General features: G+C 41.4%; 1 protein-coding gene across 3 annotated transcripts in view; it reads right to left on the bottom strand.

Annotated features, from left to right (window-relative positions):
- Positions 1-6,548: 6,548 nt before the first annotated feature.
- The window catches only part of CBFB (core-binding factor subunit beta), a 41,302-nt gene continuing 23,749 nt past the window's right edge, over positions 6,549-24,101 (bottom strand). For 2 of the 3 annotated variants that reach the window (XM_071814206.1, XM_065848447.2), the window contains 2 exons: positions 21,483-21,578; positions 6,549-8,819 (listed from right to left, as the gene is read on the bottom strand). In XM_071814206.1, the coding sequence (XP_071670307.1) occupies positions 8,751-8,819; positions 21,483-21,578 (165 nt within the window). In that variant the 3' untranslated portion in view covers positions 6,549-8,750. Of the gene's footprint in view, positions 8,820-21,451; positions 21,579-24,101 lie in introns of all 3 variants that reach the window. The other variant, XM_065848448.2, reaches the window with a different exon arrangement.

Below are 24,101 nucleotides of genomic sequence, written 5' to 3' on the forward strand. Positions count from 1 at the left end.
GCTGATATCTTGTGGCATCCAGGTCACATAGCAGAAAGCCGTAAGACACCAAAAATCTACCTTGTAGGGAGCTAAGCTACAGCCACAGAGTCACACCTCCTGTCTCCCATGCAAATCCTCCATCTCTGTTGACCTTCACCGATATTTTATGTGGAGTAAGAAATTGTTTCAGAAAGGTAGGGGGCAGATCCTGCACCACATGCCTGGGGGTGAACACAGCGCACACCAGGCAGAAACATCCACTGAATGCTGCTCTATTAAAGCCACCAGCCCAAGCAGTGGGGCAGCAGCACCAAAACACAGGACAACACATTAAAATGGTGTCAGATCATCAATATCGTAACCAGGACAGCTTTTCAAAGGGCCCACTATCTGTCACAATTATAAGTCTCTTATAAATCATAGAAACATTTTAGTTGGAAGAGACCCTCAAGATCATCAGTTCCAACCATTAACCCAACACTATCACTGAGCTTAGGGATAAAGAACCTCAGATACACATCTTTTAAACCCCTCTGGGGATGGTGACTCTGCCACTGCTCTGGGCAGCCTGTTCCAATGCCTGACAACCCTTTACAGGAAGAATTTTTTCCCAATATCCAATCTAAACCTCCCCTGGTGCAACTTGAGGCCATTTCCTCTTGTCATATCACTTGCTAACTGGGAGAAGAGACCAAGCCCCTCCGTGCTACAACCTCCTTTCAGGCAGTTGTAGACAGCGATAAGGCCTCCCCTCAGCCTCCTGTTCTCCAGGCTGAACAGCCCCATACATCACAGCAGAGCACCAGTTGAGTTTGCAGGCAAGAGAAGAGGTCCCGCTATGGCTCGCAGCTCCTGGCTGCTGTGTGCTGTGCCAGAGAGCTGCAAGGGATGGCCAGCACCTCTCCCTGGCCAGTGGTGACCAGCTGGAGCAAGGTCATTCCCGCAGACCCTGCTTTTCCACCCCGCTCCTGGTCCCTTTGCAGCCATTCCTCATGCTCCTGGACCGCAGGGTCTCACTTTCCAGTTTATTCCCTCTTTGGTTCGAGTCCCGCTTTGCAGCGTGGTGCCCTGTGGTCCCACCAGCACGTCCTGCCATGGATGCAGAAGCAGAGGGCAAGATCCTGAGAGGGTTTGAAGGAGCTGGTGACTAAAGCACATTGGTGGGGTCAGTGGTTTTGGAGAGTCAGGCGCCTATGGGCCCACCGACACCAGGTCCTGGCAGCCGTATGCCCCACGTGCTCTGCAGAGCAGAACTGAAAGCAGAACCAAAAAGAGGATCTGTCCTCTCCTCTGTGTGGGAGCATCTGCTGAGCAGTTCTGGGACACAGCCATCCCTGCCAGAAAGGGGCCTGTGGGCTTCTCAGCAGCAATAGCAGCTCTGGCCCAAGCACTGAGCAGCTCAGGAATGGTCTGTGCATGCAACACCGCCTGTCCCTCCTTTCCCTCCTCTCCCTGGCCCCCAGTCCTCAAACGGAACAAATGACCTGGAGCTGGACCACAGCCAGCCCACATGCAGGGCTGAGCATCCCCAAATATCCTCCCATTCTGGGCTAAGGCAACAGCAGGCACCGGCTCCTGGCCCTGGGGATGCAGGGCACGGGCAGCAGCCAGAGGCCGTGGGACATCAGGGACGGGAATGGAGGAGCGGGATGGTGCTGGAAAGGGGCTGCAACACCACACCTCTAGAGCAGGTTTGCAATCTAGCAGTAAATCTACGTTCCCCCCACCAACCTCTCTGCTCTCCCCCAGGCTGAGAGTTCCTGGGGTTTCACCAGAAATTCACTCACCCTGTGAAGCGATGTGTGCTCAGATATGGAGGTTGCAGAGAAAAAGCTTGCCAAGGGAGAAGACTGCTGCTCTGGCAGCTGAGACACAGCCCAAGGCCCTTGTTTGGGGGCAGTTTCAACATCAAGATGGGCAGGATTTTAAGAGATGCACCTGCATTTACTACGGAATGAAGCACAATGCACAGAAGATAAATCCATAGCCATACATCAAGCTGCGATCAACCTCTCCTGCTGCCTTGAGAAGCTGAGAACAGCAGCCCACTGCACCAAGACTGTGCAAAATATGCATCAAGTGTCACAACTCTGAGTTAAAATGATCAGGTCACAAGTCCTGGCAGTTCCTTCAATATTTCTGGCCACCAAATGCCACTGAATGCTCAGCCACCCCAGGGGAACTTGGGCAGCAAGGTGCCCTCAGGCAGGGATGCTGTCCCTGTCCTGCAGCGTTCGCCCAAGCATCAGCTCATCTGCTGGGTGGGAGCTGGGTCCTGGAGTGAGCACTGCTCACCGCTCAGCCCTGACTCCTGAGAGGCTTTGTGATATGATAGATGATTAGAAAGAAGACCTCTGCAAAGGGCCCAACTCCACCGCAGCAGGACAGGAACTTGAGATCGTATCTGCAGCTGAAGGCAGAGGTGGTGGGTGGGACAGAAAGCGGCTCATGCAGGACACAGGGGGTTCAGACGCCGGCATCCTTGCTTGTGCAGAGGGATATCCCTCCCGCTTCTCTCACCAAATCCGTAGAATTGGAACAAGTCCACTAATTGGTACCCAGAACCACTACACTAATTATAAGCCTTCAGTACTGCATGTCTCTTCTTCCGCTCAAGACTCAGCCAAGAGCCACAACAGTTTTGGCCAACCTGAAGTGAGGGCAGACACAACTGTGCTTGCAAGAATAAATGGTGGGTGTTGGGAATGCACACTCCAGTGGTTCCCCCCGCTTTCCTCCCACTCACCTCAATTTTCTCTTCCAACCTGACGTGCTCAGCACCTGCTCTCTTCCGAAAGGCAAAGCCTCACCAACCAACCTCTGTGGTTAAATCCATCTTTGTGTGGCAACTTCTGTGAATAGCTCACTTCCCCTGTACAGACCTGAGCTTCTCACATCCCCATCTCCCCAGGGAGTGTGGCCTGCAAAGCTATGATCTGCATCACTGCTGCGGGGGGTCCAAAGCCCCAAAATACTCCTGAAATATCCCAGCAGCAGCACTGTTACCCCAGCTCTGTGCTTCAGTAACAGCCCATTCATAGAATCATAGAATCATTTTGGTTGGAAGAGACCCTCAAGATCATTGAGTCCAACCATCAACCTAAAACTATCACTAAACCATCTCCCTAAGAACCTCATCTATGTGTCTTTTAAACCCCTCCAGGGATGGTGACTCCACCACTGCCCTGGGCAGCCTGTGCCAATGCCTGACAACCATTTCCATGAAGAATTTTTTCCTAATATCCAATCTGAACCTCCCCTGGCACAACTTGAGACCATTTCCTATCTCTTGTTACCTGGGAGAGGAGACCAACCCCCCTCCATGCTCCAGTCTCCTTTCAGGCAGTTCAGAGATCAGAAGGTCTCCTCTCAGCTCCTGTTCTCTGGGCCGAAACCCCCAGGTCCCTCAGCCGCTCCCATCACACTTGTGCTCCAGACCCCTCACCAGCCCTATTGCCCTTCTTCACAGAGCAGCTATAAAGTCCAAGTGCGTACAGCAGCCAAAAGTTTTAGTTCTCCTACACTGCTTGTTTTTCTGCTTTACTGGATTTTTGCACAGTATGAATCAAAAAAGCTGAAAGGGTTGGGAGATGCAGATGGGCAAGTTTCACAGGGACAATCTCTTTCAGCAATCCAGCAGGTAACAGCGAGAAAAGACAGAAGATAACAGGTGCAAACTTTTCACCAGCTCTAGGTGGTTATTCTGATTTCAAGCTAATCCATCACCTGCTATGGGGAAGAGAGAGGATTGCAAAGATGGAAGGTGATAAGGCCACCAGTTCCCACGAAAAACAGAGAATTACAGCCTGTGGAATGAGGGAAAGTGGAGCACCAGGAAAACCCAGATCCCCCAAGACACCATCATCAAGTTTAACAGGCTGGAAAACACAGTTGCATCAGAAGAGTTGCAGTCAGCAACGAAGACTCAGCAAAAGTCTAACGAGCCGTGACAAACTGCGGACCAGGTCGAGCCAGCAGCACAGAGCTGAGCAAGAAATGTTCCTGTTTCCCACTCCTGCCCCTCCTAAGGGTACCTGACTTTTCCACGGACACCCAGCACAGGGTGACAGCAGTGGCCGAGGCAGCGCTCAGCAACTCTCTGTTGCTTTTTTCCACCCTCGCTCCCGAGCTTTAAGAAACAAGCCCTCAGTAAATCTGGAAATTCACTAATCTCAACCTGTAATTGAGAAAGCTATTTAATAACGTTACTCAAACCCTGCGCAGCTCCGAGCTGTGCAGCAGCTGATGAATATGCATGCCCTGGGATTTACATTTTGTGGTGGTGTGAAGACAGGATGTCAGGCAAATGAGTTATGAGAAATGGTGCCTTATGCAAATGTGCGCTCTGCTGTAAAACTTCTCACTGCAATTCTCATCCTTGGAGCCATTTTTGTCCTTCTCTGATTTGCATTGGAAATGTAGTAACAAAATAATGTGACTTTACAGAAATTGGTCCTATTTCCATGTAGACAGGATGGGTTCCTAAATACATCTGTAACGGAGTGGAGTCCTGAACTAAAGGCAGACAAAAAATACATAAGTCCTGCCAAGACCTTGTCAGGCCACACAAATTTGGAGTTCCTCAAACCCACATCTCCTTCAGTTAACTTCCCGACCCTCACCTGAACAGGGGTTATTATTAGACAAAACACCACAGATCTGCAGGACCAGAAAAGCTGCTGTTTTCACCCCCAGTTTCTTTTCCGTAGTTTCCTTCTTTCAAAAGAGGGACCAGGAGTCCCCCCAGGGCAGCTGATAGCTGCCATTTATCTCAAGAGAGACTAGGAAACACATTCCTTCAAGTTTTGAAAACTACGGTAAAATGGACTAAACAGTTAATACTCTGGATTCTCCCTGCTTAGGAAGAAGCCATGTAACTACAAGACGTTAAAAAAGCAAAAGCAAGCCAGAAGTGACTGTACCTCACCTGCTCCGGTTGGGCTCCAGGGTACCCACATCCTCCGTTTCGATGAGCTCCAGTGTTTCCAGGGGTCTGTCACTCCCAAATTGAACACAGCCGTCCATCCCTAGGTCACACTAATTGAGGGAAAGGATGGGTACGTTTTAAAAATCATCTTCTGCGGTAGGTGCCTCATTACAGGAAGATTTTTCCCATTCCAATTCATGCCCCGGGGAGGCAAAATCAGTATGAGAGGTGTCACGGGACAAAGTGCCTCTGTCCTTCAGATGCCTCCACTCAAAAAAGACTTAATGGATAAGGGGCTTGTCCGCTTGTGATGGACCTTGGGCAGAACAGCGTATTGATCTATGAACTTGTGGGTAAACTGATCAGTTACAGAATAGCTTGGGTTGGAAGGGACCTCCAAAGCTCATCCAGTGCCACCCCTGCCATGAGCAGGGACATCTTCACCAGCTCAGGTTGCTCAGAGCTGCATCCAGCCTGGCCTGGGATGTCTCCAGGGATGGGGCATCCACCACCTCTCTGGGCAACCTGGGACAGTGTTTCACCACCCTCAGCGTGAAAAATTTCTTCCTCATGTCCAGCCCAAATCTCCCCTCCTTCAGTTTAAAACCATCGCCTCTTCTCCTATCACAACGGGCCCTGCTAAAAAGTCTGTCCCCATCTTTCTTATCGGTCCCTTTTAAGCACTGAAAGGCCACAATAAGGTCTCCCCGGAACTTCTCTTCTCCAGGCTGAGCAACCCCAGCTCTAACTGCTCCTTGAAGGCACCTTTCCAAAGGAGCTGCTTTGAGGGCAGAGCCCACGGCAGGCGGCAAAGATCCCACCTGCCCTGAGGAACACAGAATCAGAGCAATGGTGTTTGGCATTTGGATCTGTTTTAAAATCTCCTTCCCTCCCATGCCACAGGGATCTGCAGAGGAACCACAGGTCACAGTCAATGCACTCTCTCATCTGTTTACAGTTAGATTTTAAAAACATGAAATAAGGTTATACTTTGTCCTTTTGCATGTAAACACTCCAAAAGCAGGGAACAGGTCAAGTTATTAAAAAACCCCCAATCCTCTATGTGATTTCAGTAGACATCCACCATTGCCATACAGTATTTGGTATTTGACGTTATACCACCTTACATCTCGGCAGCTTTAGAAGAGGGTTTCGGGCGTAGCATGTAACCTTCCTATTTTCCGTCACCACATTTCCCCATTTCCTCAATTCCAACAACCTCGTTTTCCTCCTCCTCATCCAAAGCAGCACAATTAGCGAGGTTGAACGGCTGCTATAACAACGTGCCCACCACCAAAGCTCTTCTGTCAGCGCGCACAACTCACAACCCAACACCATAACATTTCTTAGTGTTCCTTAAATAGATATATGCTTTCAGAGTAAGCAGGACGTATCTGTCATAAAGTAAGTGTTTTAGGACAGCAAAGTCCACATTTTCCCCTATGTATATCTAAGGTTTTGAGTCATTAACACCCCTCCTGAATAAGCCAAGGTTTCGGTTATTTTAAGCGACCACTGGATGTCACTGCTGCTTTAACCAGGGACAGCCTGGCACTGGCAGCAGGTTGGAAACTCACCCCATACTCACCAAATACATCGGCGTGGAATGCCAGGGTGTCAGAAATAAATTTACAGCAACTTTGTTTTCACTACACAGAAGTTTATTATGAAAGTTAAACGTACAACACAAAAAGTAGCAAAAGCAATCCTGTAGCTTAAGGCAACTCTTACAGGAGATGAATTCAAGAAAAGATGATGCAACTTCAGTTTAAATAGAAATTATGAAAAATATCAAATTGCATCAATAACTTAAAATGCACTTTAAAAAGTCTGCACTAACCAGCAGAGGGTAAGGGCTTGTGATCTTAATGCCAGCATTAAGATATAGAAAGCAGCAGAATGCTAAATGATGATAGGGAAAATTCAGTATTTACACAAAGATAGCAACGTTAATATCTGATAGCACAATTTTCTGTGTACTTATGGTTTTAAACCACTGTCTGAAACATTAGGAAAACCTTTTAAAATAAATCTTCAGACTATTCCATCAAAAATACACAGATGGCAGAGAAGATCCGAGGCCAGGGATGCGTGCGTGCGCCCCTTAAATAACTCATTGCAGAAACACTTCAGATAAATTACTTTTTGGGGGGAAGAGGAGCAAGAAGAATACATGGGCACAGAGTGAAAAAGGTTCTTTCAGGTGAATCACATTTAAATTGAAGTATCAAAATATTTCTACTTGATGACACTCTCACAGTTCAGAGTTGATATTTTTAAGTGAATGTTAAATATTCATATTATTAACAAACATTCTCCTTCACATTGACATCTGTTTACATTTTTGCAAGACCTCTTTTGCATCTATTGTTTTGCCATTAATAAGGAATGTAATTATCTTAATTAGAGATTTTAAGAGAGATTTAACTGTTCTAACCATACAGTGTTTTACATTCAAAATCATTCGTAAAATACTGAAATCAGATCACCTATTTTAAAAAGGTATTTAAGTGACATTTTAATTAATCAGGTGGTACAGGAAGCATCACATTTTAACGAAGCCAAATGACATCACATTCCTAATCAATTTTCTTCAAATATTGGACGCAATGATAAATTTGAAACGAGTCCATTCACCATCACCCCAAATAAAACAAGATAATTCACACACATTAACTCGTCCCAAATCTTACCCTGTTAGAAAATGCAATATATACTGCAATGTAGTCTTAATTCGCATAAGATTTATTAGAAGTGTCCTATGCACAGTACGAGATTTTCTGCACACAACCTCATCTCAACTTTTCACCATTCAGCACAACTTTACAAAAAGCCTAAGATATAAAATATACTTAAAGCAGCTATCTTAAACATGATTTAATACATATCACCTTGGCGGCTGATCACTTCTGTTCCCAGTTTAACACGCTGTTGAATCTGATTGTAGAGTTGCAGTATCCCTTTTAAAAACTATTTAAAAAAAATCCCTGAATAAAACAGAAGCCAGCCTGCGACTTCCTAGGAGTTTCAGTAACGTACTATATACAGGGGGATAACGACCACCCAAACTCACTTGTTACAGAATAAAATCTAAGACAGATACTGGGCCAGACTGCATTAATGCATGAAAATGTAAGTTTTAAGATTTTATCATTTAAAAAGTGGAACCAATGAGTTGTTAGCAGTTAAAAGAATACTGCAACTGTAATGCTCACAAACCCACTAAAGTTTGAAAAGCGATTCCAACAGCTCTGATTCACTGGGGTTAGCTTGGAAATAATGCAAAATAATGTCAGCAGTTTTAAGAAGGTCTTGCAAATTTAGGAAAAAAAAAAGGAAACAGAGAAAGATAAGAATGCGTATCTAAAATAAAGCAGGAGCACAATAAGGACAATCAAAATTCCAAAAGCCCATATTAAAAAAGTTAAGCTTGGAATGCATTGGCTTCCAGCAGTTTACAAAAAAAATAAAAACAAAAAAAGGATTTTTAAATCTGTAATATCTTGACCTATTTTTAAGTGACAATTTTTATTACAGTTGAGAAACACGGTTTTATAGCTGCATAAGTTTCCATTTCACTAAAATAGTGCCAACAAAAATAAGTTTGCATAGAAAAACAAAATTTCAAATTGCCACTGGCTACATGCTTAAAATGGGAAATGCAGGTATTGTAACATAAACATAGTGCAAACCATGGCAGTTCAGGGTGATTTTGACTGCCGCAGGTCAGGAAACAGACCATAGTATACCCAGTTATCACAGTTTCTGGTCTTTTATTAAATCCGTTGCCAAGTAGAAGCAATGCATGTGTGCAGACCCACGGTACGCCTGCTGCTGTTGATTAACGTAGTTTGAGATCGTCGCCACTTCCCAGGTTAGACCCAGGACTAGGGTCTTGTTGTCTTCTTGCCTGTGTTAATAAACACATATTTAGGATAAAAAAATGAGTTAGAAGGTATCAGTTTAGTTAATTTATACAGTGTATTAACATGACTAAGACCATAACCATTTCTAAACAGAAACTTTTACATTTCAAGCAGTAACCGACACATTCTTTTTTCACATCAAAATCTTTACTTTTCCCCCTCAATTCAATAATCCCCAGAACTGACGGGGTCTCGGAGGAGGTGCACAGAGCTCTGGCTCTGCCTCTCCATCCCGCAGCCAGGCTGAAACGCTTCTCAACGTCACTTCAACCACCAGCAAGAGATTTCCAGAAGACCTAGACAAATATTTTGTGCATCTTCTTCCAAAACACATTTTCTTGTGAAATTCCCTTCTGTTAGACTTTTCTGTAAATGTCTTGAGGATCAAGATTTTGGGGAGAAGGGCTATGATGCAAGATGGCATAGTACATTACATTTCCAAATCTCCCCTCAGTATTTTTATGTGGGAAACATTTACTTTAGCTTCTTCTGGAATAAAGACTTCAAACACGATAACACATTAGCACAACTTATTCTATAGATTGACATACTACTTAAAAGTTGGGGTTTTACTGCAGCATATATTTTTCTTTGGTGCACCTGTAAACTCTGCAATAATACAAACCTGAGAAAACTGGTACTTATGATTGTGTCCCTGTATTAAAAAAATGTAACATCGGTTCTGCATTAAATAAATGATCTTGTTAAACAGTTTGAGTTGATGAAAATTTAAAGAGGGAATTAAAGTGGGTCAGTCACAGTAATACCAATCACAGTAGAAGACACTGCTGTCTAGTTTCTCTACTTGTACACATGCAGGCTGCTTTCAAATAGCACACACAAATGCTGCAGGTAAATACTGAAACACATCGATATACTTAAAATTTAAAGCAATACTTTGATTCTGGGAACATCTAATATATGCTAGCTGTTTTTAAAAGACATTTGAGTACTGACACTCTAATGTTCACAGCAAATAGCTGGCACCTTGGTGTGTAACTACAGGGCCATGTTCTCAGCTGGCAGAAGGCATCACTACACAGACTTTATTCAGCTCTCAGTAGCTGCAATAACCTGCCACATTCAGAGCTTCAGAAAAAAATTTTAAAAAGCTCTCAAAAAAAAATGCAAAACAAGTGACCACTTCCCTCCTTTGAAAGACTTCTTGTGTTTTGTTGAAAGAGGTGGGAACAGACTTAACACAGGCGGTTGTACCGGTGAAAGATGCAGTGTGAGCACTCAGCACGTTGACATGATCACACTGAATATTCGAGACACTCAGGGAGCTGCTCTTGGTGCTCCGAGTCACGTTTACTGACCGGGGGGACACCTCTCCCAGCAGCCACCCCATTGCAGGGTGCTGCTCCGGTGCTCCCCGAACCCGTCGGCATGTGCTGCCAACGTCATTTTCTCCAATTTCGACTTTCCTTTCTCTGTTCTTCCTTATCTACCATTCTTTTTGTCTGCCTAATTTTACACAGCACAATCGGTTTCACCCAGACAGAGAAGTGTTGCTTCCTTCTCCTACTTAAATATGTTTTCCTTTCACGTGCAATGATCCCGCACCAATGCACACAGAGTTCATTCAATAAATCCCTCTATAGTAATCAGCATGTTTCCAGAGAAGACAATTCCCTCCTGCACTTTCTTTAGTAGTCAGTCATATTGCCATTATTGGCAATATTTTAAATATCACAATTACTACCCTGTCTTCCCAAAAATAAGACCTACCCTGAATATAAGCCCTAGTATGATTTTTCAGGATTCTTGAGGATGCTTGAAATAGGAACCCTACTCCAAACATAAGTTCATTAAAAAAGTCAATTTAAATAGTGCCCAGGCAGCTATACATGTAAGAGACCAAGTATCTTCTGGAGCAAAAAATAATATAAGACCCTGTCTTATTTTTGGAGAAATGGAGTACCTACTACACTATGTATCCAGTACTGTTGTTGGTTGCATTTTAGATATTTAGGGGTGAGCTGATGTTCTCACTCTGTTCTATCTGCACTGGTCACACTCTGACTGCAGGAAACAACCCACTTTTCCTATGTGCAGAACTCTGAACGTGACAACTGACATCACTGCTGGTGCACAAACCCACAGATTTCTCAGTAATCCTTCCGAGGAAGTGCGTTAAAACAAACAGCTGTAATCACATAGAGAGCTGAAGATTTGAAGTGCTAAAGGGCGTGCTCCTTTGAGCCCCTGAAACAACTTCAGCAAACTGCCCTTATTGCAGACACACTGAATATTGGAAGATGGCATTTAACTGAAATGTTCACATTATTTTCAAAAGCCAAATCATTCTGTGTTGACCATCAAGATCACCGTGGAAAAGTTAAGTGAGGTAAAGCTCACAATTTTTTTCTTCTTCAACAGAAAAGTAAACTGTGATGTAAAGATTTTTCTTAAAAAATGATTGTTCAACAAGTCTAAATAGATACTCCCACACTAATTTAAGAGCTGTACTAAGATTAACAAAACGATAACAGTTCCACTTTGCATACTTTTCTCCTACCAAACAGACTGTACTGAAATTTCTTCTGGCTTTAACTGCTGCCTCGTTCTTCTAAAAGGAAACAGAGGCTTCCACTGTTTTTAAGAACTATTGAAATCTTACTTATACCGATCTTATACCAGTTCTGTACTCAACAAACATTTTTACACTTAATTAGAAAAAACCCAGTGAGTTAATCACTGCAATACCACTGCTCTAAGAGCAACAGTTTCTTCTTCAGAAAACAAATCGCATATGCAGCAATTTTACTGTCAAATTTTGGTGAAGACTCTAAGGTATGGGCATATGGTTGCATTTAAGCTTTGCCTAAAGTGGCTTTTTCTTTCAAAACATATGAAAGAATTCACATGATTTGTGACCTCATTGCTACTTGTAGCGTTTGCAGAAGCCACTACTGAACAACTACCAGATTTGCCCTTTCAAGTGATATACAAAAGGCATGACAAATTACCCTCAAATGCACCAAAAGCAGTCATTACAATATCTTTCACTCGTCTATGTGGATAAAGGTGTAATTTTGCATTTCGGTAAGTGGGGATTTACACAATCAACTGCAATGTGTTGGAATGACAGCTCCATCTCGCTCAGACTCCCTCCTTTACTTGTGCTCCGCTACTACGCAAGAATACATACCCGTGAAACACGGTTATTCTATCAGTCACCATCCTGCCAAGGTGTATGTGCATAGCATGTAACAACTACAGCTGTGCCTTACATGCTGAAGAAAAAAAAAAAAAATGTAAAAGCACCATATATGCATTGAAAAATAAAAAAAACCCACTCATAAGAGACAGGAGAAACCATCTCCTATGTAGACAGCACACTGCAGAGCATCAGGCATTGGGTAATATTTTTGTCCAGACAATGGGTAAAATACAACTTCCGTAAGAAATGCCACAAGATCCTTAACACTCGCTTGCAGAAGGAGTGGGACTACCAGTATGGTAGTGTCGGGTAGTTCTCCCCAGTCTATTACAGGAAGCTCAAAGTTCTCTTTTACAGATTTAAAAAAGGCAATTTCCAAAATTCTCTCAGTTTGGGGTCTCATGCTCTCAGCACAGCTAATCAATCCTCTGAATTGCAGGATTTGCTGTAATTTTTGAAATGCATACCTTATGTCGCCATGCAGAAGCACCAGAATTACTCTCAGTGAATAATGAGCTCAGCTTCTCAAAGATTAAGGAGACTTGCTTCAATTAAGAAAGATGTATCTATCTTTGCCATTGGGAAATGGAATACTCTGCCATGAGTCATGCATAATGAGTCATGAGAAAACAGTAGTTATTCATCTGATCTCAGCATATTTCATTTTTCAGTCAAATGCTAATTTGAAGTTTGAAGGAGCACCACTTCCAATGTTATTCGTCTGCTACTTAGTGAAAGGATTACAAATATTTGCTTGCGAGAAAAACTTCTAAACAGTACACAAAACCCACCACAGCTGTAGTTTTCGTAAAAATGAATGTATTTTAACCAATGCTGCCAGCTTCCTTCCAGATATCCTGAAATTGAATAGTTAATGCAATGGAGACGTAGGGAGTTTCAATACCCCAAAATACTTCGCACTCAGCTTTCAGCACACAAAGCCATGCCAATCTGCAATACGGAAGGAATTATAACTGGCTGCAAGCCATTTAAAACCTCCAACATTGGAGAGAGTATGATGACTGACTGAAAGAACTGCAGGAACGTATCTGGCAAAAAACATTTCAAAGCCTCTTATAACATGCTATTATAGATTTATTCATGTTGAACTCATAATGCTGATACCATAGAGGTAATAACATACTAATAAACAAGTTACTAACAAAATAATTTTGACTTTATACTCTTAGAGCTGTTGTCTTGAACCTTGTTATCTCTGAGCTCTTCCCAAGCCTAAATACAGCGTAACTTGTACGGACTGTAAGTCATATCAGCAATATCTGTATTATATTAATTTTCTTCTTAATAAATTAGATAGCTTGAAAGAAATCATTAACTTAGAATTGTGACTCCTTTGAACACAGATCACGTTAGAGCATTGACATCTGTTACTGGGACACATAAGTAAAACAGATCTAAGAATAATAATCATCTAGGAATTAAGGAAGACAGCACACAAGCAGTTCCTCCAGCAGCCACGACAGTCAGACACCATCCTCCTCCTCCAGACACTCGATCCTGACCCATGCTGTAGCTGAATGTGTTTTCAGAAGTGCCACTAACACTCCTTAAGCTGGCTTTGAGAAAGCATCTGTATCTACCCCCTTACTGTGCACGCTCAGAGGCCTCCGATAAACCTGAGGAAACCAACTCCTTTTACCACAGGAGCTCATCAGGAAAAGATAACGCAGTCCCACCGTGCAGTTTACACAATAGCTCTGAAAAAGCAGAACTGGGAAGCCAGAGGTAAATTTAGTAAGAATGGACAGGGCTGTCATGAAGCTGGCCCTCCCTTTCCATGAATCACTTAAAAAAAAACCCAGCAGGCAAAACTGGGACCTCTGAATACCAGGCAGTGAAGTCACAAGAACAACAATATCTACTGCATATATAACTTGAGACACTGGTGAAGAGGAGGGAAGGAGGAGGGAGATTATTTGAAGAAGGGCTGTCACAAAAAGTAGCCAAAACAAAGTCTCTCCATGGACAACTCCACTGCAATTCTTTAATTGCATTCTGGCAAGTCCATACTGCTGAAACAGACAGAGCAGACCCATTATGTGCCTTGGCATGTGTCATCTATAATTTACTAAATAAGTGAAAAATCAGGCTATGTTATGAAAAACTAAACAGTGAACATTTGGATTCTCTTAGAAGGACTGTCAACCTTCTGAAAAGGATATAAAAAAAAGAACACATTGCAGATCCTTTTCTAAAAAGCATACAACCACAGGACACAAAAAACCCTACACGAAATAAAAAACAACCCACCAACCTGAAATATAGAGAGCAATACTCAGAAAAATGACCAGTTTCAATCAAGTGCACCTCCACACCCGCAGCAAGAAAAGCAACAAACAGAAAACTCTTCTCTGAGGTGCTGGTTAACAACAGCCTCTCCCGTGGAGATCCGAATGTGGTTAAAATGCTGGCCGTGCCTTCGCCTCAATTACCTTTACTCAATTGAGGAGCAGGGGTGTGGAAACAGCCTTCTCGGAATTAAAGTCAGCAAAACGGGGCCACCACAACATGGTAAGAATGACAGCTTATAGATAACAGAACTCTGGTCACGGTTATGGCCCGATGAAGCACCCTGTATGCTTTCAGGTCTCTGGGGGGCTTGAAAAAGAGAGTTTTCCTCTCAATCTTCACTTCTCAGAAGAGCTTTGGCAGCAAAGGGACCCCACTATCGCAACACGCTGCATCGGGAAGCCGCGGGCAGGCAGTTGGCGATACCATGTATGAGACTTTGTAGCCCAGATCCAGCCTCTGGTGTTGCTTCGCTGTTGGCCCTAACACCTGTTTTGCAAACATTCCTCCTTCTCACTTGGGCCTGGGAAGAAGTAGACTTGATCTTTCCTAATTATGTCAAGCACCATTAAATTATGTAAATAATGGAAAACAGTCTCAAATTTGGCAAGAGAGGTGGATGCTAGACTGAAGTTGTAGAACAATGCACATTATGAACTCTATATCCAATGCTCTTTTTCATTCATACGTCCATTTTGATTGCCTTTCAAGCCCTCTGAAAGTCAAAATAAACAATTTCTTGACAAAAATCTATCAATGAATCCATCCATTTAGCATCTACCTCCTATTCGTCCCTAAAAACACCCATCAGTTGCGTTATGTGCCAAGTCTGCTCTCCCAACGCAAGTCCTCGAGAGCTGTAGAGCACAACCAGGCCAAGCAGAATTTCCTTCCCAATCCCTGATGCACACTCTTGCCTGAAATCATTGCGAAGGTTCCATCTTTGTTTAAAAGCCATAACCGGACAAGGTAACGGCAAGCTGAGAACGGAAAAAGCACAGCAACAGGGTAAGCGCTGAGGAGCTTCGGGTACAAACTAAAATTTAACTTTTGTACAAAAATTTCTTTTCCAAGTGGAAAAAAAAAAAAAAGCTCAAAATGCTCCCTTTTAGAAAGTATTGCTTGAAGGCTGGTATAAAGGTTATAAATTTATAATTAATATTGATTGCCTCCAGACAGTATTCCTGTTGCTCAGCCCCTTTCTAACCTTCATTGACTGAAAGAAGACGCTTGTATTACAGTATTGCCTGACTTGCAAGATTGATCTCCTCTGCGCTCCAGTCAGCATCGATTCTGTACAGTACAAATGGGTTTTCTGACATATGCATTCCCTAGCACTTTTACACAAATACCAGCTATTTAAGGTTCTTGTGCAACAATCTAGTCATAACATCACCGCCCTCACACTGGAGAACCTTCGGAGCTAACGCATACTCATTTTTTTTCCAAATTGTTTTATCCTAAATATAAACAGATCGCACCTATCTATACATTCACTCTCACCTACACATAAACAAGCCTATATCAAGTCTGCACTACCCGCTGCATATGAAGAATTAACAGTTTGGGTTTCTTTCGCATCCAAAAAACTGTATTAAAGGTTATACTATTTTTATATTGTTACCAGTTTGGAGAGTACATACAATAAGGAGTAATTACATTCATTCCAGGTTAATTTTTGAGGAAACAAACCCTTAAAAGAGTTTGACGAGGAAAAAGAAGAATATTATTGGAATATTATATTTTCTTCTGAAGCAAGTTATACTTGACAAAAATACATATAATTAGTTAGAGCATTTATTTAACAAATAGTTTCATCTTAAAATCCTTTTTCCGTTAAAGAAAGAAGGGATAATAACTTCACTGCCTAGAACATTGGAAGAATAGGAAAGTTAGTCCTGCAACTCGATTTTGTTTCAATTGTGAACTATTCACACTTAGGTAGTAAAATCCTGTTTTCTAAGAGTTCACAACTTCAGCACAATTAAATGAAATACATCTCTCTCATTTCAACTTACAATTCGCAACAAACAGTGAAAATGTGTAAAAACCTAGGGCAGGACTCGGTATTTAAAATTTAGGTAAATTTTACTCCAGCCATTTTTAAAGAGTGGGCCTGGTGATTTTTTAGGGTGCTTTGTATTGAGAACGATTTCTAGTGGAAGAAACAAAAGTTTCAAACCAGGTTGTGGGTTTTTTCAGCAAAATGAAGGTTTTTAAAATGGGAATTTCATGTAGTTTCCTGAAATGGTTCTGCTTAGCCATTAATGTAATTTATATTTAGCACAAGACCACAAACAGACAGATTGCCAGACTAGACTGTTTCAGGGAAGAGCAAACCACTCTACCTCTTTACTCACAGTGTTGCTAAAATAAAGAGCACGGCAGCACCATGGGAAACGAACACAAAATAGAAAAACATGACATTTCAAAAATGCTGGGTGAACATATCGTGTTGGAAAACTGAGAAGGATCCAACCCCCTCCAAGGTAAAACGATCAGTAGAAGAATCTTTAGCAAACCTCAAGAGTAACACGGTAGGACAAACTGAGCACTCTAACAGATTGCTTCAATTTTGAAGTTATAGTTTGCCTATGCAAAACAAAACTTCACCAAACAAACAAACAAAGCAAGCTATCTGCAGATAGCAACGTACAAGGCAGCCTCTTTATCCATCTCCTTGAATATTCATCGCTTTGTCCCTTCTGCTCCAGCAAAGGGCTGGCAGGAGGCACCTGCTTGCTGCTCTTCTGGACTCAACACAGGCTGTTACTTTCAATGGATTCTAATTTTGCCACCTGGGGGGTATTTAAACCTCTCAAAGTAATTCTGGACAGTGTAACACATTTTGCGTGATGCTACTATGGCCAGAACACTGAATAAAAAGCAAAAGTTTCTATTAGAAGATTCAAGCATGTCTATACAGCAAACTCTCAGTAATTTCTGCAGAATGCTTCTTATCCTGACACCAAACTCCGGCCATTCATACTGAAACTACACCAAACGCAAGAAAACACTACTATTGACTCTCTCAGGCAAAACACAAGGGGATAAAGAGTGAAAATTCAGCATCTGTCTCACTACTATCCCATCAGTCTCCTCTCTGTCTTCTGTGAGTTTGACAAAGGGAAAAGTACAAATGCTTCAAGTTCATGTACCCGTTCGATGGCATCGGTTCCACATACACCCCCATGGTTGTGGCCCTGGACCACGTTTCCCGGGGTTTGGAACTTGCACACGTGAAGAGAACTTTGCCTTTGACTGGTATGAAGCCATTAAAAGTGCAAGTGTGCCAAGCAGCAACTTTAACTGGGGATAAAGTCTTTCTTCATGTGTATTATTGAACACTTACTGTCTTGGCCTTCCAAAGTTTTTGTAAAAGTGAAAGCCATTGGAATACATTATTAATTCTGGAGGCATTAATTGAAAACAGTCACTGACTTCAAAAGCATCTTTGAAAGAAAAGGATCCTGAACAGTGAGGCAGGATTTGCAGCATCTGATGTGACACAGCTACATAAGTTGACAGAAAAATCCAAAAGCATTTGTATTCAAAACTAAAACTATGTTTTATTTTAACAGAACAGTTTGACTCGGAGGCACTTAAAAACCTCAATGAAAATTCCAAAATCCACTCACACCCTATTTACACTAGAGCAATGTTGTAACTGCACAAAAATTCTATCACGGCTGGAAATACAGGCACGACCTACCCGCCACTACTGATTCTGCCCTCAGATGCACAGAATATGTTCATTAAAACAAAGATGTGTTGTGCTAGATAAGTCACCAGTAAAAGGAATACTGTGTGATGAAAGGGAGGCAAACAAACCTGACAGTGCTCCGAGGGCTGTTGTTTTAAGTAGGTTTTGGTGGTGGTGGTTGTAGGTTTTTTTTTTGACACTTAAAAATGAAAATTAATATAGTGATATCCCTAAATCGTTATTGCACTTGCTTTTTTTTCCCCCTTCAAAGTATCCCCATTCTAATATCCAGCTGCCACATATAAACCTTAGCAACACTTTTCAACAACCTTCGCTGATCGCAAGGATATACCACTTTGTTTTAAAAGTCCACAGAGAGACTTAGAATACGGAATCTTTTCTACACAGGAAGCTGTATAAATAAAAGAACTGAATCTGATCATTTTCATATGCTGCCAGGCTTTGGATGGATAAATGTTTCCACAGAGCTGGCGCCTCTGTTTTGGGTAGAAGTGGGTGGAATATTGCAGGATTCCCCTTCCCGCCCCCACTGAAGCAGAATCTGGTCTCTATTAAAGGCATTTCAGCTGTAATTCTACTGTCTGAAATATCCTGGTTTTATACAGTGTTGCAATTCCTAAAACAATCATTACCACTGATGAGATCCTGTTCCAAGTCTGGCAATTCTGAGTTTTACTGCCCATGCCAGGCCTAGGAGGAAAGAAAAATTCTAACTTTTAGTAACGATGAATGGTGTAGATATAGTTTTAAAAGATTATGCTGAGGGGATCTCCATCTGTGTGTCGTGTAACATACGTAAAAATTCACTCGGCACACCCAGAACCCTCCTTTTCTAGCTGGCCTATAAAAAACTTCAAGTACCATCTCTGTAGTGCAACCAAAGATATAACTTGACCTACTGAAATTACACAAACAGAAAACAAACCAGTCCAGACTAATGTTTCTATAGCTGTCAGCGATGCAATCACCAGAAGGGTACAAATGACAAACCGTATTTCCAGGCTGACCAGGCATATGTGGACTGGAAAATCCAATACAGACCATAAATACAACAAACATGGGAATGCCCATTTATGTATTACTTTCCATAGAGAGCTCTATAGGGCGATCTCAAGCACCTTGCTTAAGTGTTCACTGATTAAAGTTCAATTGCTTTTGCCTGAATGCTGTGTTAGAAGCTGTGTTAGAATGCAACTGAAGCGAAAGTCAGGGAAACAATGAACGGTTTGGAAACCCGATTCCTCCTTGGAATGTATTGTAAGTCTATTCCCTCCCCTGCCCCACCCCAAATGATCCTGATTTTTATGCAGTTCTAGGATCCAGAGTGCAAAAGCTCATCTGTAAACACTCTATAGATATGTGGCCAGCACACTCAAACACACAAATGATAACTGCAATGTGAAAATCAGTTACAGAACTACAAGTAATCAAGACAAATATCTCTTGGTTATACATATTAAACACGTACAGTAAAAAACAAACAAACCAAAACAAACAGCATGCAAAACAAAATGTATTGCAATTATTAAAAACCTGTATTTGATATCGCATAAATTTGAAGTACCTTTGAGGATGTTCTTCATTCTGCTTAAACATATTTCAAATCAGTAATTTTTCCTTTTCTTCCTTTCTGTAGTTGTCCTACATCAGTGCTTTAGAGCTGGGACAGTGATTATTGTTGTTTTAGGAGAAAATGGGTACTGGCAGCTAATAAGGACATCTCTTAATAACAACTGCCTGCTGCCTTATTAAAAGCAAGAGTCTTTTCAGAAGCTATTGAATCCATCTCCTGCAGCTGGCCAGGGATGTTGCTGTTTGTGTCTCAGTGTCACAAGTTTTGATGTTTATCATGAAGATCTAGATGCTTGCTATTATCTCAGTCTCACTGTTAATTGAAAGGATTTTTACACATCCTAACTGCAAGTAAGTGTTTTTACATTTGGACGAAAGAATGAGTCTCACAGAATTACAGAAGTTCTCAGGAAGCCTCATTCTTTTTTAACCTCCAGCATTCAGTAGGCACACAGCTACTTCTCTGTAGTAGCAGGAGTAGGGGAAGAAGCACACAGCAAAGGAAAATAAATCAAGAAAAGCTTGAAGTAAATTGAGGCCAAGGACCTAAGGCCAGGTTTAAAGTTCCTACTGTGTTGTTAAAATTAAGGCAGGCTGCCACAGACCTTCATGAACAGCTTCAAGTTAACTCTGCCTTCCTTTTGAACTGAACCTGCAAGCAGGTTCCAGCTATGCTGTGACAGAGAGACAAAGATTCAGGTAATGCAGCTGTTTCTCCAAGGACCCAGGGGTAGCGAGGCCTCCACGGCAAGGATTTTACCTTTGCTACAGCTGACATCTGACCTGGTGACATCAGTGTTTGCAAGGAGACGCACACCAGCCATCCCTTCAAAGTCAGAGATACTATTCTCCACATCTGCCTTTTCCCCTCTCGTTCTCATGTTCAGTACCTTTCAGTTGTACTTGAAAGCGAAGAAAGTTTGCCTAATCTTAATTAGCAGTAAGGATGCCAGAAGTAACTTAGCAATAACAATAATCAGATTTTCTAAAAACCTGAGGAGCAGCAGATCGATCACATTTCACTATAGTAAATTCAGGTTGTATTGATGAAGCAGGAAGTAGGAAACAGCAAGGGAAAGAAATTCAAAGTGTTTCTGTTTTCTCCCTATTCTCCGCCTGACCTACAGCCTGCCTCAACTTGCCAACTCTCTTTATGTGTTACTCGTCCTCTTACAGTTCTTGCCTTTCTGACATCTCAGAGCAGCTGGTTTCCATTCCCTCTTCTGGCTCCTCTTTTCTTGATCCCAGTAATTTCTGCTCTCATCAAGAAGAAAAAAAGAATCAAGACTGAGGGGCCCTAAAGAAGCAAAGAACAAGATGGGGGAACTACACCAGTGAAACGGAGGAGAAAGACTCCTCACTGCTAAAAAAAAAAAAAAAAAAAAAAAAAAAAAAAGTGAAAGGAAAATAAAACTACCCCGTTCAAGACAGCAGACTGTGGCATCTGGTTAAATTCACTGGTAATGCTTCCCACAACATGGGATAGTGAGTTACAAAATTATGTGCCTGCAGCCTCCGAAGCCTTTCCTGTGTTCGTGAGAAATGCATGGGTCACAAGACCCCTCTCTCTGTGATTGGAGTATCCTGAGAGAGAGATGGCAGCTCTGTAAACAACTGTATCCTTACAGGTTAAGTACCCACAGAAAAGGACATCTACAGAAAGGAAAAAAGGATAAAATCTGATAATTCTTACCAAAATTTCAAAAACTTGAAATTAATTTTGGAACAGTTAAAAACTATGAACTGTTTTATATAACAACATCAAACAACAAACAGAAAATACACAACATTGCACAAACAGACATATAAACAGAAACAATCTAAAGTTTTGGGAAAGTACTAACCAGTTACTGACAGCAGCTGTGAAACCCTCACCTCCATTTCCTCCCGATGAGACCTGTCTCTATCCTCGAACTCACGAGTTCTTCGCCGAGCTTCTTCAAAGGCTTGTTGTGCCAATGCATCCTCCTGCTACCAAAGCAGACGACACAGAGTGACACAAAAGGTTACCTGCCTTTCTCCCAGATCACACTTCTTCTGAAGAAATGTCCAACAGGAGCTGTCAGACAACAGATGAGTTCCAGCAAATGCTGATATAGGTTAATGAAATAACACTCACCTTCATCACTGCAGCAGGGATAATCAAAGCGACAACACAGCTACTACTAAAACACATTTTCAAAGGAGAACTGCTTTTCCAAAGTAGTTTAAAATGCTGCTATTTTAAAAGCTAGGAATTCTCAAATGTTATATGAACAATGCAATACATTTTATTCTCTTTATAGAAGTCATTTGAAAGACAGTATTCACAGGTGTGTGTAGACAGAGTTCACTAGCATCATTATGTAAATAATGATAATTTAATTTGCTTTCATTTAGAAAGAGTATTATCTAAGTTACAAATCAAATAAATCCCTCATTTCACCAAAAGCTGCTGAAGGTGCATCAGTACGAACATCAGTAATCCTTATGTGTCATTTAAATTATTTAAATTTTGATGCATAAGAAAGTACAAAGCAGAAGTTATTCCTCCACTAATTCATAAACATTCACATACAATGCAGAAGAAACCTGCGGGTTTCCAAGAGCCCCGTTGTTTATTTTCAACAATGGCTTATGCACAGGAACAGATTTAATAAATTAATGCTCAAAAAACCTCTTCAAATCTAATTTATACTGGAAAAGATTTTAAATAAAGTGTTATTAATATATAAGATATTATTAACTGGATTACAATTATGTTAGCACACATTTTGCTCAGAATGAAAACCAGATAGCTCCATTCCCCGCCAAAAATTTAAAATGTTAAGAACAGAGAAGTGTAAAGAGGTTTCACGAAACAGTATGGGATAAACTGTATTGGTTCTCCCCCACTCCCTCCTCATAACTCCTCAGCTATAATTACACCTTATTCTGCTTATGATTTCCCCCCCCAACGTTATCTTCAAGTTTATAGTTTTATTAGAAGAAAAAATCCTAACCTTGACTGCTAGAGGACATAAACATGTTGAGAACCCAACTAAATTTTAATATACCAAGGGATTAAGTGCATACATTCTTTAATTAAAGATAAAGCATCTCTACTGTGAGAGAATGTTAAATTGCCTCTTTCGCCAGCGGCACAATCGTGCACCCTGAAGCTACTTTGTGAAATGATGTGAACAAGTGCCCCTGGTGGCCTAACACACTTAAATACAAACATCTGCCAATCAATAACTCCGCACAGGCAGGTCCCCAGAAAGCTACATGGAAAGGCAATGTTTAAAGCTGCCAATAAGATAACATTTTAACACTACCTACTATTTTTAAAAGTACAATTTGGCCCTTCATAGCTATCTTAATGTTCATGCAATGCACAGCAACCAAGGTCAGACAGTGGAAAGTAAATTTGGTCTTAATAATGCAGAAGGATAGAGATAAAACAGATATGCTTTTCTCCCAGATGGCTACAGAAAAGCTGCCTTCTTTCTACTTTACAGAAGCTATGTACATCTTTATTACTCTTTTTTTCTAGAGACTTAAATGAAAGCAGATTTTTTTTTTTAATAAAAGATTTTTGCATTTTTACCATCATTTAAAGTGGTAATGAAAAAAAACTAACATGTAGCCACAGCCAGAATATTTTAAAGAAATAGTCATAACAAAAAAAAAAAAAAAAAAAAAAGGAAATTAGAAATTCATAAAAGAATCAGTATGTTGACATCCAGAATGAAAAATGTCGACAGCTGAAACACTGCCTTACTAATGCCTGAGAGAGGAGAAAAAAGCATCAAAATATATTTAAGTTTAAAAAGTGTTCTACACTTAGTGATGTGTTATAACAGAAATTAATGTCACAGGATCTTGTACAAGAGTTTAAAAACCTTTTTTCAAATGTCACCTAGATCTAGTAATTACAGCCTAGCATATTTGGCTCTGTGAAACCAAATTGTTTATTCATCTTAGCTTTAATCAGTAAAAATTCTCCTGGTATGAATCTAGTAATAAATAGAAGAATAAGCAAAATATGAGCTATACCAACATGAGAACAGAACAAAATGAACCCCTCAACCTAGAAAAAGGAAGAAGCTTACACACACCTGTACATGTACCCCCAAACCAGCACCTGGTAGGAAAACACTTCGTGGGAAAAACCATTTCTAACTACTGAATCTGCAGAGCAAGAGTGTGCTGTCACAGAAGAGGCACAAAAGCACTGAAGACACAAATGGCCTTTTAAGGACACTCGAATATAAAATCCAAGGATATTTCAGCCCCAAATGGGGAGAATATTCAAGCACGTACATAGAACTTTGTTAGTTCACTGAAGTCTGAGCAAGCAGCTGAACTGGGGCCTCCAGTAACAAGAAAGACTGCTTAGTAAAAAGACATTAATATGCTGCAAATTAAATAGAAAGAACGCTAGCTTGAAAGCTACAATTGAAGTACTTTATTGTTGTGCATGTGGGTTCTCTTCCTAAAATGTTTTTTGACCTGATGAAGGATAGTATAATT

This window comes from Patagioenas fasciata, chromosome 13, assembly GCF_037038585.1.
Source record: "Patagioenas fasciata isolate bPatFas1 chromosome 13, bPatFas1.hap1, whole genome shotgun sequence".
Lineage (NCBI taxonomy): Eukaryota > Metazoa > Chordata > Aves > Columbiformes > Columbidae > Patagioenas > Patagioenas fasciata.